This window comes from Lithobates pipiens, unplaced genomic scaffold (genome assembly GCF_037356315.1).
Source record: "Lithobates pipiens isolate NorthernLeopardFrog02 unplaced genomic scaffold, aLitPip1_a1.2 Scaffold_27, whole genome shotgun sequence".
In the NCBI taxonomy this organism is placed as follows: domain Eukaryota; kingdom Metazoa; phylum Chordata; class Amphibia; order Anura; family Ranidae; genus Lithobates; species Lithobates pipiens.
Genome location: NW_027507788.1, coordinates 37,123,877 through 37,139,840, shown reverse-complemented (window position 1 = coordinate 37,139,840; position 15,964 = coordinate 37,123,877). Strand labels below are relative to the sequence as shown.

General features: G+C 43.2%; 2 protein-coding genes across 10 annotated transcripts in view; both read right to left on the bottom strand.

Moving 5' to 3' along the window:
* LOC143933779 (cell adhesion molecule CEACAM1-like) overlaps positions 1-15,964 on the bottom strand; it is a 538,186-nt gene that overhangs the window by 26,111 nt on the left and 496,111 nt on the right. The window contains exon 5 of the mRNA XM_077456801.1: positions 74-98. Within this exon, the coding sequence (XP_077312927.1) occupies positions 74-98 (25 nt within the window). The remainder of the gene's footprint in view (positions 1-73; positions 99-15,964) is intronic.
* Positions 1-15,964, bottom strand: part of LOC143933776 (matrix-remodeling-associated protein 5-like) — a 337,821-nt gene that overhangs the window by 231,914 nt on the left and 89,943 nt on the right. The gene's annotated exons all lie outside the window — the stretch shown is intronic.

Genomic DNA, 15,964 nt, shown 5'->3' with positions numbered 1-15,964 from the left:
GAGACAGTCCAAAAATGCATAGTGACCCCCACCTTTAAGAGAAAAAAAGCCTATTTGTACATTTGTGACTTACCTTTTGTTACATCCAATATGTGTTTCTGTAGGATATAGAAAGGTTTTAGTTGACAAGAGGATAAAGAAGTACAGAATATTCAGAAATACAGATAAAATACAGCTGAAATGCCAAGATAAATATTTGCATAATCTTATCTTTGCCTATTTACATTTTATAAAGGTATGCTTCACCGCTAAAACTGGGAATAGATATGTAGAAGTGTAAGCATGCTGATCAAAATACATATTGTTTATACTCTACAGCAGGGGTGGCAACCTTTTGAGCACAGTGTGCCGAAAAATGTTTTCAAAGAAATTGAGCGTGCCGATTTTATAACATAAAAATGTAAACTTCACACTCTCAATCACGAAAATTATTTTTTTATAAAGTAAATGCTGTAAATTACTTTAGTAGTGAGACATTAACATCCTGCACTTCCACACCTCAGATCAACCCCAATTTGTGCATCTTCACACCTCAGATCACTTTCCCCCCTGCTCCCCTGCCCCACCATTGTACCCCCCTGCTCATCTGTCCCACCACTGTAACACCCTGCACATCTTCCCCCCACTGTACTACCCGGCACATCTTCCTCCCACTGTACTACCCTGCACATCTGCCTCACCACTGTAATACCCTGCTCACCTGCCCCACCACTGTAACCCCTGCTCGTCTGTCCCACCACTATAACCCCCTGCTCATCTGCCCCACCACTGTAACCCCCTGTACATCTGCCCCACCACTGTACCACCCTGCTCATCTGCCCCACCACTGTACCACCCTAATTTTCTGTCCCACCACTGTAAGCCCCTGCTCATCTTCCCCACCAATGTTACCCTTTCCCATCTGCTCCACCACTGTACCTCCCTGCACATCTGCTCCACTGCCATACCCCTATGCTCTTCTGTCTCAGTGCTAAACCATCGTCTCATCTGTCCTAACACTGAACTTGTCTGCTCATCTACCCTACTACTGTAACCTCTTTCTCATCTGCCCCACCACTGTGCCTCCTGCACATCTGTCCCACAACTGTACCCCCTGCTCTTCTGCCCCACCACTGTAATCCTCTGCTCATGTGTTCCACCAATGTACCTCATTTCTCCTCTGCACATCTGCCCCACCTCTGTATCCTAATGCTCCTCTGCCCCACCGCTGTAACCCTCTGCTTATCTGTCCCACCAATGTTCCTCCTTTCTCCTCTGCCCCAACACTGAACCCCCCTGCTCATATTTTCCCACCACGGTAACCCCCTTCTCATCTGGTCCAACACTGAAACCCCCCCTGCTCATCTGTCCCCACCACTGTAACCCCTACTCATCGGCCCCATCGCTGTACCCTCCTGATTTACTGTCCCACCACTGAACCCCCTTCTCATCCCTCCCACCACTGTACCTCCTACACATCTGTCCCACCACTGTACCCCCTTGTTCTTCTGTCCCACCACTGTAAACCCCCTGCTCATCTGCCCCATCAATGTACCCCCTTTTTTCATTTGCCCTACCACTGTACCTCCCTGAACCCCCTGCTCTTCTGTCCCACTGCTGAACCCCTTTCTCATCTCTTTCACCACTGTACCTCCCTTCACATCTGCCCCAGGCTGTACCCACCTGCTCTTCTGTTCCAACCCTGAACCCCTTCCACTCATTTTCCCCACCGCTGTACCCTTGTGCTCATCTGCTCCACCGCTGTACCCTCTTCTCATCTATGAAATGTGTGATATGCAGAGTGGTGAAGGGAAGCAGAGACGAGACACATCTTCCTATCCTGGCACACTCATCCTGTTGATCCACCTCTCACATCCAGCCCACGTACTTGTATGTGATGTATGTGATGTCACATACAAGCACCTGGAATGGATGCACAATGAGGAGGTCAGGGGCATTTTATGAAAGCAGTGGGCCTGTGTACAGGATCATAAGTTGGGCCCCTACAGCTGAGAAAAAGTGCGGCGCTCTGCGCCACAGGAAAAGTTGGGTGTGATTTTCATTGCGCTGAATACTGGCTGTGACTTAAAGGGACACAGAGTCCAGGGGTTAAGTAGTTATCGATGCAAAGGTTCAGGAATAATTTCAACAAAGTTCCCAGAAGCTCAACAGTAATTCCACAAACTTTCACCTGATTGTGGTTTTCTCAATCACAGTGAAATCCCTTCTTTCTGAGATTGGTAGTGGCAACCAAGCGAGTCATCTTCCTCCAGATGGTGGGAGGGGCTAGCAGGAGTGTGATTGGCTTTAACAGTGGCCAATAACGTCCTCCTCCTCCTGGAAACAGGGACCCCCCTAGCAGAACTGCACCCAATCTCTTCCCTGTCATTTGGTTAGTCATCCGGACTAACCAAAACGGCCATGGTCACATGGGCAATAATTAGGATACACCTCATACCATATAAAAACCGGATGGTGTAGCAAGATGGCGCTGAAAGGTTATGTTAAGCATCCATCTTGTTTCTGTCAGCCATCTTAATATTCACAAACTTCCATTTTACAATATGTACAGTTTGAACACCCCTTTAACTTCTCAGATAACTGTCTCAACATGAGATTCTTCTAACTCATGTGTTCTCACACACTTATCTATAACCTTCACACTGTTTCTCAGCATTCTTTTAGCTACAGAAGGAATTATGTATCTTTTTCTTATATTAATTCAGCTAGCTTAGAACAAAGAACAATAGCATTTTATTTTGACCAGCTGTAATCGTCTTGATGTCTACTGCGCATGTCTTATTCTGTATGACGTGAAATTTACTATATCAATCGCTTTGTAATAACTCAATACAATTAGTTCTCGAAGGACGCCATGGTGTGTGTGTGGTTTTATTTGTCCTTTGAGAATTGATTCCAGAGCGCTCTGAATTTATACAATACATTGGATCTAAGGTCTGAGAGGTTGAAGGGACCACCCTAGACACAGGATTAACCCTTTCAGAACTGGGGGCTCGTCCGGGATGGATGTTTATTTACCCTTAACGGACTTGGAAAGCTAGGGCTCGGTAAGTGAATTCTATTCTTATTGAGTGAAATTGACTTGCCGGGGGCCGGGTGTCAGGTGTGTGACTTGGCTTCATTCCCACAGAGATTGCTGTTGGGTTATAGAACCTCTCATAAGTATACATAAGTTGACCGGTCATGACCTTGGGGGTCATATAGTGTTTTGGGGACACTTGTAAAGATCTTGGCGATCTTAGAAGAATAGGTTTTGGGGACCTTGGAAAAATTTACAGAGTACTCTAGAGTTTTAGTTCTGTTTGGGACAGAACTGGTGACTGATGATCAATGTATTGTGTAAACTTTGTGTATGAATGTATAACTGCTTTGCTTTAAAAGTATCACGCTGAATGAATTGCGCTGAGTGTGTATATGTGGACTGCTATTTTGTTTCCAGGACCAAAAGGCATACTTGGTGAGTAGTATTCCTGGAGGTTATAAAGTTACAATTTGGGTAAAGCTATTTTGTGAAAGATAAACTGATTAATGTACATTGCAACGTTAAATTCATCTGTGATTTAAATTTGTCTGAAACAAAACAGCAGCTCCATGAGCAAGATTGTGCGTTTATTGTATGTCTGAAATACTCTTGAACTTGTTCCAAATGTATTCTGTTACAGTCTTGAAGTGATTGTAGCTGTATTAGTACAAAAAATTATCACGGACAGTACTGATTTTTTTTGGTAAAGGAATCTAAGTTGAGGTATCGTCTAATTGTCTGATTCACACCGTTGTCTGATTGTCTGCACCGCTAGGTGGCAGTCAAGCAAGGTAAATTGTTTTGTTTTCATAGGAAAATGAAATGTGTGCGGAGCAATGCCTAGTTAACACTTGGATGGATCATATGGCAGGATGGACAGAAAGCCGGTTTGGGTATTCTGACAATTTTGGATCCATTATTGATCCAGACTTTCCTGAGTAATCTCAAATCCCATACGAAGGGGAACTTTAGAGGCAGAGGAAGTTTTAGAGGCAGATTTAAAGACAGAAATGGAAGAGGGATGAGTCGCTCTAGAAACAATGGATGTTTCAATTGCGGTGCTGAGGATCACTGGGTGAGTCAGTGTCCTCACCCCACCCCTTCTCAGACTCCCGATTCCAGCTCTGTCCCTAACCAGACACAACAACCACAGGCATCCATCCAACAAGGTCCAACATTTCCAATCAAATGGGGAAATCAACAACAATGATGGGGCCCGGAGGGTAGTGTCCCAGCTTTTCCTTTTGTCTCAGATGATTTCACTGACAGTCCAATGGTTGCTATTTCAATAAATGGGAGACTCCTCCCCTATCTCGTTGATAGCGGGGCCACTAGGAGTACTATTTGTGAAGATCATTTCAGAGGCAAATGGGAACCAGCGGAACCCTCTTTGGGAATTAATGGGATACTGACAAAAACATATAGGACTCCACCCCTACCAATAGAAGATGATGAAGGGTACACCATATGCACACATTCTTTCAGGATAATACCAAGGTGTCCTGTAAATTTGTTGGGAAGAGACTTGTTTGGGCCACTAGGAATCACAATTAGAACCAACTCAGAAGGAGGTCTAGACATTTCCTCAGATAAAATCACTATAGTAGCATGCAAACCAGGTTTATTGATGCTGTCACAACAAAATAGTGAAGAAGATTTTGAGGATATAGACCCCCAGGTCTGGTCTACATCAGATCTGGATGTAGGACTTGTTCCATGCACACCATACAAGGCCACTCTCAAAGAAGGTGCATTTCCTATCTATCATAAACAGTATCCACTTTCTAAAGAAAAAATGGATGGCATAGTGCCAATGGTGAAAAAGTTTCTGCAGGATGGAATCCTGGAGGAAATTATTTCTCCATACAACACACCTGTTAAACCTGTAAAGAAGCCGGATGGCTCCTTCAGATTTGTACAGGACTTGAGAGCCATAAATGACCTCATAGTCCCAATAGCACCCATTGTACCTGATGTTCCATCACTACTGTCCTCCATTCCAGCAACAGCCAAATGTTTTACTGTAATTGATTTAAAGAATGCTTTTTTCTCTGTCCTTGTAGACAAGGAGACAAGGCCACTCTTCGCTTTTACTGTGTCGATTGACCAACACAATCGCCAGTTTACCTGGTGTAGAATGCCCCAGGGATATATAGACTCACCTGTGGTCTATTCTATAGTACTCCAAGCCACCCTCAGGCCTTGGACTGCCCCTCATGGTTCTGTACTGTTGCAATATGTTGATGATCTTTTGATTTGTAGTTCTTCAGAGGAGGACTGCCGAGCTGATAGCCTATCCTTATTGAAATGGTTACATACGTGTGGTCACAAAGTGTCTAAGAAAAAATTACAATGGTGTAAACAGGAGGTTGAGTACCTAGGGTTTGTGCTGTCTCCGGGAGTTAGGAAAGTCAGTCACAAAAAAACTGTTGCTATAGTGGGTCTGCCCTGCCCACTTACCAAGAAAGACCTGCTAACCTTTCTTGGAATGATTGGTTACTGCCGCCAATTGATACCTGACTGTTCTTTCTATGACAATATATTGAGACAAGCAACACTCTCTGAAATGTCTGATATTGTAAAGTGGTCTGATGAAATGTTAAATGCTTTTACCATGTTGAAAAGTGCAATGGTTACCAGCTCGAGCCTCGGCCTCCCTGATTTTAGCAAAATGTTTCACTTGTTTGCTAGGGAAAATTGCAGAACCATGGCAGGAGTACTGGCCCAGGAACATGGTGGGAGACTGCGCCCTGTAGCTTTTTTCTCAAAGGTGGTTCCAGTACAGGTGCAAGACATGCCTGCTTGTCTCGTTGAAGCTTGAAGCGTTGGCTTTTTGTTCTATGGTTGTAGAGATGACAGCACCATTTACCTTGGGCCATAACACTACTTTACACACTTCACCTAGAGCAGATATGCTTTCAGTACCAATTCCTACTGCACAAACAGTTTTTGTTGATGGCTCTTGCAGCAGACCAAGTGATAATGTCTATCATGCAGGATATGCTGTTGTCCAACTGCCGGATACTGTCCTCGAGGCCAATCCAATACCCTATCAGTCTGCACAAGCTGCTGAATTGATAGCATTAACCCGTGCATGCCAGCTGTTTGCAGGAAAAGAGGTAAACATTTACACCGATTCCAGGTATGCTCATGGTGTGGTTTGGGACCATGGTGTAATATGGCTTCGCAGAGGATATGTGGCAGCGGATGGAAGGAGCATCTCACACTCTGACCTAGTCACAGCATTACTAGATGCAATTCAGTTGCCTTCAAAACTAGCTATCATGCACTGTAAGGCACATACAGGCCAAATGACTGATATAGCCAAAGGTAATGCACTAGCTGACAGAATAGCTAAAGAAGCTGCATCTACACAAAAGGCAAACATTCAAATGCCCATGCTAACACCTCAGCCATGTTCCCTGAAAGAGACACATTGGCTCACGGAACTACAGGCTTTTGCCACCCCTGATGATATTGCGCAATGGAACTGTGATGGGATGGTACAAAAGGATCCTAAAACAGGATTAATCTGCAAAGAGGGGAAGCCCTGTATTCCTGTTGCTAGCGCCCCCCTGTTCATTGCACAATACCATGGACTGGGTCACAAGGGATGGCAGGCCACATGTGAACTTCTAGATGCAGATTTTTTCATTGCAGGATTACCTAATCTAGTCAAAGCTTTTGTAAGGAGATGTGTCACTTGCATTAGGAACAATCCAACAAACCCAAAGAAATCAAAGCATGAACATCTTGAATACCCAACAACACCGTTTACTCATTTACAGATAGACTTTACACATATGCCCAAAGAAGGAAAGAAACAACAATATCTTTTGGTTATCGTGGACATAATGTCACGCTGGCCCGAAATTTTTGTCACCAACAATGAAAACGCACAAACTGTAGTGAAGATCCTCACACAGGAAATTATTCCTAGATGGGGGTGTCCACTGCAAATAAATTCAGACAATGGCCCAGCTTTCACAGCTAAAATTTGCCAAGATCTTGTAAAAGTACTAAAAATAGACTGGGAATTTCACCTCCCCTACCATCCACAGAGTTCAGGAATTGTAGAGAGAATGAATAGAACAATTAAAGACAGGATAAGGAAAGCTACGGGTGGGAATTTTGGCAAGTGGAAAAAAGTTCTCCCAGCTGTATTAGCTGAAATCAGAATGACCCCTCACAGTGTGACGGGTTATTCCCCCTTTGAGGTACTCATGGGTAGGCCATTCCCCACACCGTGGGCTAATCATCCCTTGATGGTAGAGAAAGGTGATTTGGAACAAATACAGGCGGAATATGTAAAAAAACTGATTGAAACTCTTGATATTGTTGAAAGAAGAGTTGCTCGCACCTCTCCTTCTTCTTCACAGGCACCAACCCACCCGTTCCAGGTCGGTGATCAAGTTGTGGTGCAGAGGCTTCAGAAAGGTCGAAAGCCGCAAGAGGTTCCATTCGGACCAGTGACCAAAGTGGTAGCCGTCACCAGGACCGCCATCTTTACAGAGGAAAGTCCTACTTGGATCCATGCCAGCAGAGTAAAGAAGGTTGATCTAAGCCCATGAATTCAAGAAAGGATGAAAAGAGGTGAAGCAGGTGTTTTTAAGTCCTCAAAAGACAAGCACAGACATAAAGGACAGTGATGTCACTCATTTCACCACAGACTTCTGGGAAGGCCTTTTGCCTTCTGGTGATGTTTCTACTTCTGATCTTTGTCCCAGTGTGGATAATAACTAACTGTATCTTTCATCCTGAAGACTTAGGTGCCTTGAAACTCATATGTGGTAAAAGCGAAATACACACCAACCATACTGACTTTCACCTCAGAAATCGCAGTAAAAGAGATGTCTCTAATGAATTGATCAAAGAAACAAGTTTTTCTGGAAAAATGTTACTGTTAAAATTTAAATATGCTTATGCTAGAAAGTCAGGATATGAAAAATTCTGGATTTGTAGTAAGTTGCACCCAGAAACTGCTAAGATCCCACTTTTAGCTGTCCCTCTGAACCTCAAGTCATTATTGGAAAATACTCTAGTCTTAAGTATTAAGAATGTCTCGGAAGGGTACCGCAATCAGAGTATTATGTTTTACACTTTAGGAAAGACACATGAACCTGAGTGGTGTGTTCAGTTAGGCAATACATCCAACGGAATAGGTATGTGTTCCAAGTCTGTATTTAACATTTCAAAGGGTATTCCCTTCCACACCAGTAACATTATCATGGGTCATATGTGTAGTTACAAAAATCAACCCCTTAACAACACCATTAGTGAACTTACTACATACAGGAACACAACCTCTGGGATACTTGTGAGTAAACTTGTTAGTGCTGCATTTGAGGCTGGAACTGAGCCCCAACATAGTTCTCTAAGAAGTTTTTCATTGGGAAACAATACATACGTATGCTGTGCTAAAATTTGTTACCCATGGATCCCCGCAGGAGTGAAAGGATGGTATTATTTAGCACAGTTGGTACCAGTCATGTCAGCCCTAAGCCAGAATCAGGAACATCACATACAAGTTACTTCAAGTCCAGTACATAGGTTAACTTATAAATACAAGAGAGAAACCCCACCTATGTTTTCTACTTCAGATAAGTCATGGACATGGTTTCCATCCTGGACAGGATGGGGCATAACCATGATGGACAAATTAAATAACTACACTAGTCTAATAAATGATGTTATGAAAAAAAACTCTCAAGATATAGGACTACTCAATGTCGAGCTCAAAGCAATTAGAAGACAACTAGAGTTACACGAATTGGCTATTGAAAGCATGAGTGCAGCTCTGACTGGTTTATGCGAAATGATCCAAGATTATGAATGTTGCACATGGTTTCACAATACCAGCCTGGAAATCCCAGACTACTATGATGTTATTAATCAACACCGAACACAGGTAATGAAACAAGCAAGGGACATAGGTAATTATGGATGGAACCCCTTTTCTAGTTTGGGTTTAGGTGGAATGTTTTCATGGTTAAAGGACATAGTGATTATGATTATCATAGTACTATTGTTAGGATTGATAGGCTACCTGATTTTCAAGCTTATTCTACTTTGTATTAGCAAGTGTACTACACCAGACCAACCTTCTCACGCATATACACAATATCTGCAGCTTTATGTAAATGAATATAACAAACGTAGCAAGAACCGTAGATTTCAGGAGGCTGCGGATCTGTAGAAGTCATTCCATGACTTAAGAGGGGGTTGAAAGGTTATGTTAAGCATCCATCTTGTTTCTGTCAGCCATCTTAATATTCACAAACTTCCATTTTACAATATGTACAGTTTGAACACCCCTTTAACTTCTCAGATAACTGTCTCAACATGAGATTCTTCTAACTCATGTGTTCTCACACACTTATCTATAACCTTCACACTGTTTCTCAGCATTCTTTTAGCTACAGAAGGAATTATGTATCTTTTTCTTAAATTAATTCAGCTAGCTTAGAACAAAGAACAATAGCGTTTTATTTTGACCAGCTGTAATCGTCTTGATGTCTACTGCGCATGTCTTATTCTGTATGACGTGAAATTTACTATATCAATCGCTTTGTAATAACTCAATACAATTAGTTCTCGAAGGACGCCATGGTGTGTGTGTGGTTTTATTTGTCCTTTGAGAATTGATTCCAGAGCGCTCTGAATTTATACAATACATTGGATCTAAGGTCTGAGAGGTTGAAGGGACCACCCTAGACACAGGATTAACCCTTTCAGGCGCCACTCCAGATGACGCCCAGTGAAGAAATGCATGGGGCAGGCTAACAGCATCATTGCATCACTTCTGGTTTTGGGCCATGGAGAGAAGAGCGGCTTCCTGATTTAAAATATTTCGCTTTATGTTTACTTATTAAATGTGAGTACCCTTTATCTATATGAATAAACAAACTTAATCTTTACGGTAATACGCTATGGAGCTTTTACCTTCTCCACATGTGGGCATTATAAGAGGCTAGCCGCAAGGAGACCACTTACACCGCAAACACAGAAGCAAAACAGCTGATACAGGACAACGGGCTCCATTTCTGTATGCTACACAGTGGCTCATACTGTGAAGGTGGAATACCTTCTTGTGGGGTGAATAATAGCGGCGAGTGCGTTTCCTACGGGGCACCTTGTAAAGAAGCACTGAATAACAGTTTTTGTAGAGCACTTTGTCATTTTATTATTTGCATGATATTTTGGACTTTGTAGTGCACCGGCAGGGGTCACTTAAGGACTTTTTATGCTGAGTCCAGCACAATATATTATATTATAATATTGGTTTCATTTGCGATTATTGCACAGGAACATACATTTACATATTTTCAATGCACCATTAAGGTTTTTTGATTCATGTTTTTCATGCTATTGGACTATTTATTTAAGATCGTGGTTCTCTGTATAGGAGGCCCACACCACTGCATTTTTTGTCTAGAATTAACATATGAGAGCATGGGCATATTTTATTGTTGTTTTTGTGTTTTTTGTGTTCTTTGCACTTCTGTGTTTTTGCACTCTTCAGTTGTCAGCTATCAGCACATTAGTCTGCCATAATTATTCAGACATTTGCACTGACAGCACTTTTTGCATATTTGCACCTGACATGCATTTTTGCACTCTGTTATAGCATTTATTTGCACAGGATTCATCCCGTCAGTAGGGTCTTTTGAGAACCCCAAATTCAGAGCAGCGCCATCTCTATCCTTTTTCATTTTTATATTTCTATTTTCACCTTAGGGTGGATTTATTGATAGAGGCTGCAGTTCTTTTCATTTATTTTGCACCATAAGCGCAGGAGTCCATACTATCTTTCAATCTCTTTCCCATCACAAAAGCTGACGATTGCAACTACAGCAAAGTTAGAGAACCAATGTTTCCCATCTTTTACAATTTGTGGGGCACAGAGCGTCCCCCTCAATTCTGAAATTGGAATGCATTATGTCGTGTACACAGAGCAGACAATCCGCCCGTGTGTGGGCTCCGGCTGACTTTTTCTTCCCAAAAGTCTAGAAGAAGAAGAAGGCGACGGTGGCGGCAGAAGACTGGGCCAATGCTATTTAAAAAGCTGGAAGAAGAAAGCAGAGGCCCAGCAAGAAGAACCAAAGAGTGGGACAAGACCCCCGAAGAGCGGGATGAAGGAGAATGCCGGGCTCCTCCGCTAGTAAAAGAGCTAGCAGAAGATAGCGGAGGAGTCTGGTGAGAAGACCCCCGAAGACAGAAGAAGAGAAGACCCCCGGAGCTGTCTAATAAAGTATTTTAAAAACCTGTATTGTGTTTTTATGTACACTTTTTTCCCCGGGTGAATGGGTAGGGGTACAACATATCCCATACTCATTCACATAGGGTGGGGGGCCGGAATCCTGGATTCTGATAAGCCTCCCGCCCGCAGACCCTGATGACCAATGGCCAGGGTTGTCGGAAGGAGGCCCTTGTCCTTATCAACATGGGGACAAGGTGCTTTCCTGACCGGCCGGGCTGCATGCTCTGATAAGGGTCTGTTATGGACTTTGGGGGGGCCCCCACGCAGTTTTTTCGGCATAGGGCTTCCCCTTTCAAACCATACCAGGTGACGGGGCTCACGAGGTGTCAATCTTGCCAATGGAGGCAGCGAAATTCACTTCCTTCACTAGTTCTGTCTACCTGGAGCCACGTTCAAAATGAATGGACTCTGTGTGTGGGCAAGTCCGTTCATTTCAAAAGTCCAGCGAACTCCTGCCATAGTCCGGCGGATTGTCCACCAGAAAAGTCCGGTCCTGTGTGGGCAGGTCCGCTCGAGAATGTCTGATCGTGTGTACGATGCATTAGTGTCACTGACACTTCCCTGCGCTGCTCTGCTGATGGGGAGGGAGTCGAGTGCCAGCAAAAGAGGCTTCTTGTGTTGGGGGTTGCCTACCCCTGCTCATCAGTAACCAGTAATCATCATTGTTTCATATTTACTCGGGATAGTTGGAAGCTGATTGGTTTTGATGTATTAAGAATTCTTTCTCATGTCATACTTTTCCTAAATTAGCTCCAATACGATTTCTTCTAGGGCAGTTATGAATCGTTTTATGTCTATGCATCACAATAGAGTTGAAGTTTCCAAGTTTTAAACAGAAAAACTAAGGTCTGGTTCCCCATTTGACTGGCTTTAGGTGAAATAAGAATTCTTCTCAAAGGTCTATACAGTATGTATAAGTCGTCTAGTTCAAAAAGTACAATCCCGTATATTAGTTATTACAGAGGACTATGAGCAATTGCTTATCTGAGTACTTCAGCCAAAACAAACAACTTAGTTGTTCGCCTTGTTAGATCGCATATTGTCTACAAAGTTATTTTCACTTTCAGCGATACAGTGTGGAGATCTGATAATGTAAAGTACTTTGATTATTCCAATAATCTATCTTCATTTGTTTATCTTGCTGTCTCTGCTTATTGTAATTGTGTGTTGGTCTCTATGACATCAAGGTGGGAAGGGTGGGTGTCTTATACACTGCTGAAGAGTGGCAGTAAAGAAGTGAGAATATAATTTTACAGAGGAGGAATTAGTCCTGGATAGTTTTTATCATCCTGTCTTTCAAGAAAGTAAATAGTTTTAACTGAAGTATGGGGAGATCTGATAATGTGAAGTACTTTGATTGTTCCAATAATCTATCTTCATTTGTTTATCTTGCTGTCTCTGCTTATTGTAATTGTGTGTTGGCCTTTATGACATCAAGGTGGGAAGGGTGGATGTCTTATACACTGCTGATGAGTGGCAGTAAAGAAGTGAGTATATAATCAGGGTTTACTTCCTCTTTAAGAGTTAGGATATGTTGCTGTGATTGTTTTCGCTTGTATTAGCAAGTCCAGCACCAACAAATCTTTGATGGGACTGTTTTATATATATATATATATATATATATATATATATATATATATATATATATCAGTTATAAGGGTCCTTAAATTACAGGATACCTTAGAACATCATAGTTGACATATAGTAATTAGAGATGGGCTGAACGGACCACACTGTTCAGTTCGCACCAGAGCTTTCGAACACCGTGAAAGTTCGGACCCCGAATAACGAAACCCCATTAAAGTCAATGGGACTCGAACGTCAAAAATCAAAAGTGCCCATTTTGAAAGCTTACATGCAAGTAATTGGGCGTACAATGGTTATAGGGGTCTGGATCCTGCCCGGGGGACATGTATCAATCAAAAAAAAAGGTTTGTGAAAAATTTAATTTTTAAATGAGCAGTGATATTTAGATTTTTAAAGTGAAAGCCTAAAACTGAAACATTCTTTCCCATATAGTGCCTGGGGGGTCCCCTTAGTCTACCTGTAAAGTGTCCGATCTGTACCATGTCTATAATCTGCTGTAGCAATAATTGCATTTTGAAATTTTTCCTGCAAGCTGCCTTTATTTTGCTTAGCAACACCTAGGAGTGCACCACAATGTAGTGCACTAGGAACAAGATTAAAAAAATTTTGGATACATTCTGGTGTCACTTTGACTTTGTATAGAAGTAACGAGTGTGTAAAAATTGGTCTTTGGGTGTCGGTGGCATCTTCCCATCGCAACCCTATAGAGGTAATCTTGATAAAAGCAAGAATTGGCCTTGCTGTAAAAAATTGCAATGAAATGCATCTGTCAAACAGGTGTAGAAAAATTGGTCTTTGGGTGTTAATTGTGCCCATGAAACCTATACCAAAAACATTCTTCCAGATGAAAGCTAGGCAGCTTTCGAAGTCTTGCAGAGATTCCACATCCCAAAAAGACTTAATCAGTTATATCGGCATCAGGGGCTTCATAGCTGGTAATCCAGGACTGATTAATTTTATAAAAGTCAAGCGGTCCACGGAGTCTGTGGACAGATGCATTCTATGATCAGTAATGAAACATCCTGCAGCACTGAATGCCCATTCTGAATGCATGCTGGATGCCGGGCAGCCCAACAACTCAATAGCATACTGGGCAAGTTCTGACCAGAGGTCTATTCTCATGACCCAGTAAGTCAGGGGGTCATCAGCTGGAAAGCTCTCCATCTCTGTTCTGGCTCCTTGGTAATCGTCCACCATGTGATGCAGACGCTGCTAATGGTATGTGGAAGCTGACCGCACTGGGCGACGAGGACTAAAAAAATTCTGAAATGCCTCACTTAGGCTGAAGCCTTCTCCAACACTCCTCTCTTGACCAACAGAAGGCTCAAAACAACGTTTTCCACGACACTGTAACCTACGGGAGTCAGTAAAAATGTTCAATAAAATCCTCTTTAATGTGTCCTCAAGAGATTTTATCTTCTGCACTCTATGTGGGGACGGGATGAGTTCTGAGACCTTTTCCTTATAATGGTGGTCAAAGAGGGTTGCAAACCAGTAATCTTCCTCCTCCTTTATGCCACGTGTTCTTGGGTCCTTTTGCAGGCTTTGAAACATGAGGTTGCCCATGCGCCTCAAATTTGCCAAGGCTTGAGAAGCAGACTCCTCTGAATTACTCAGGATGACGGCATCTGGAACTTCCTCCTCCCAGCCACATACTACTTCCAAGGGTCCTGGGGTTGGAAAGCCATTGCTTACAGATTGACTCATGTCTTCCTCTTTTTCAAAGTCTATGAAAGTGCCAGAATCTCACTCCTCATCCTCCTCCCCTCTCTCCTCCTGTGTGTTCTGTGATGTAGGAATGATGTGTCTGGATAAAGTGGGCCTTGAGAGGAAAGGAAGTCCTCTTCTTCCTCCTGCTGCTTTGTCTCCAGTACTCTGTCCATAATGCCACGCATAGTCTGCTCCAGCAGGAACACAGCAGGGATTGTGTCACTGATGCATGCACTGTCACAGCTCACCATTCTTGTGGCCTCCTCAAAAGGTGAAAATACAGTACATGCATCCTTAATGATTGGCCATTGGCATGGGGAAAAAAGCAGAGGCGGCCTGAGCCTGCTGTTGTGCCTTATTCTCACAGGTATCATTGACAGCCCTCTGCTGCATGTATAGCCACTGCAGCATTGACAAAGTTGAGTTCCACCTGGTGGGCATGTCACAAATCAAGCAGTTTACAGACAGGTGTATTTCCCGCTGTATTTCAGCCAACTGAGCACTGGCTGTATATGACCACCTGAAATGGCTATAGACTCTTCTGACCAGCTTTAGCACATCTTGCACCCTTGGGTGCGTATTTAGGAAACACTGCACCACTAAATTGAGGATATGTGCCAGGAATGGCACATGTTTCAACTTTCCCTGTCTAATGGCAGACAGGAGGTTTGAGCCATTATCGCACACCACCATTCCTGGCTCCAACTGGAATGTTGTGAACTACCTCTGGACTTGTCCCTGCAGAGCTGCAAGAATCTCTGCTCTGGTGTGGTTCCTGTCCCCTAAACATACCAGCAGAAGCACTGCATGGCACCTTTTATCTTGACTCTGGGAATAGCCCTTCGAACACTTAAGGGGTACCTGATGTTCATAGGACTAACTGCAGAGGAGGGCATGGAGGTGGCATAGGAGGGGGTAGAGCTCACAGGTCTGGCATCATCACTACCAGCTGTATGGAGACATGGGGGCACAACAAGCTGTAGCACCAAGCCCTGTCCTGCATCCTTTCAAATTGCAAGCAGTGTTATCCAGTGTGCTGTGAATGAAATATATTGTCCCTGTCCGTGCTTGCTGGACCACGTATCAGCAGTAAGGGGGATTTTACGGCTGACTGTCTTGCCCAATGATGTCAGAACATTCCCTCCCACCTAATGATACAGAGATTGAATGGCCTTACGTGAAAATTAGTAGCGACTGGGAACCTGCCATTGTGGTACAGCACATTGTGCAAATTCACGGAAGGGGGCAGAATCCACCAGGCTGAAAGGCAGATGTTGGAGAGCCAACAGCTTTGACAAGCTTGCATTTAGACGTTGGGCATATGGGTGGCAGGGACTGTGTTTTTTTTTTTTCTGCTGCAGAAGATGGGACAGAGAAATTTGCCG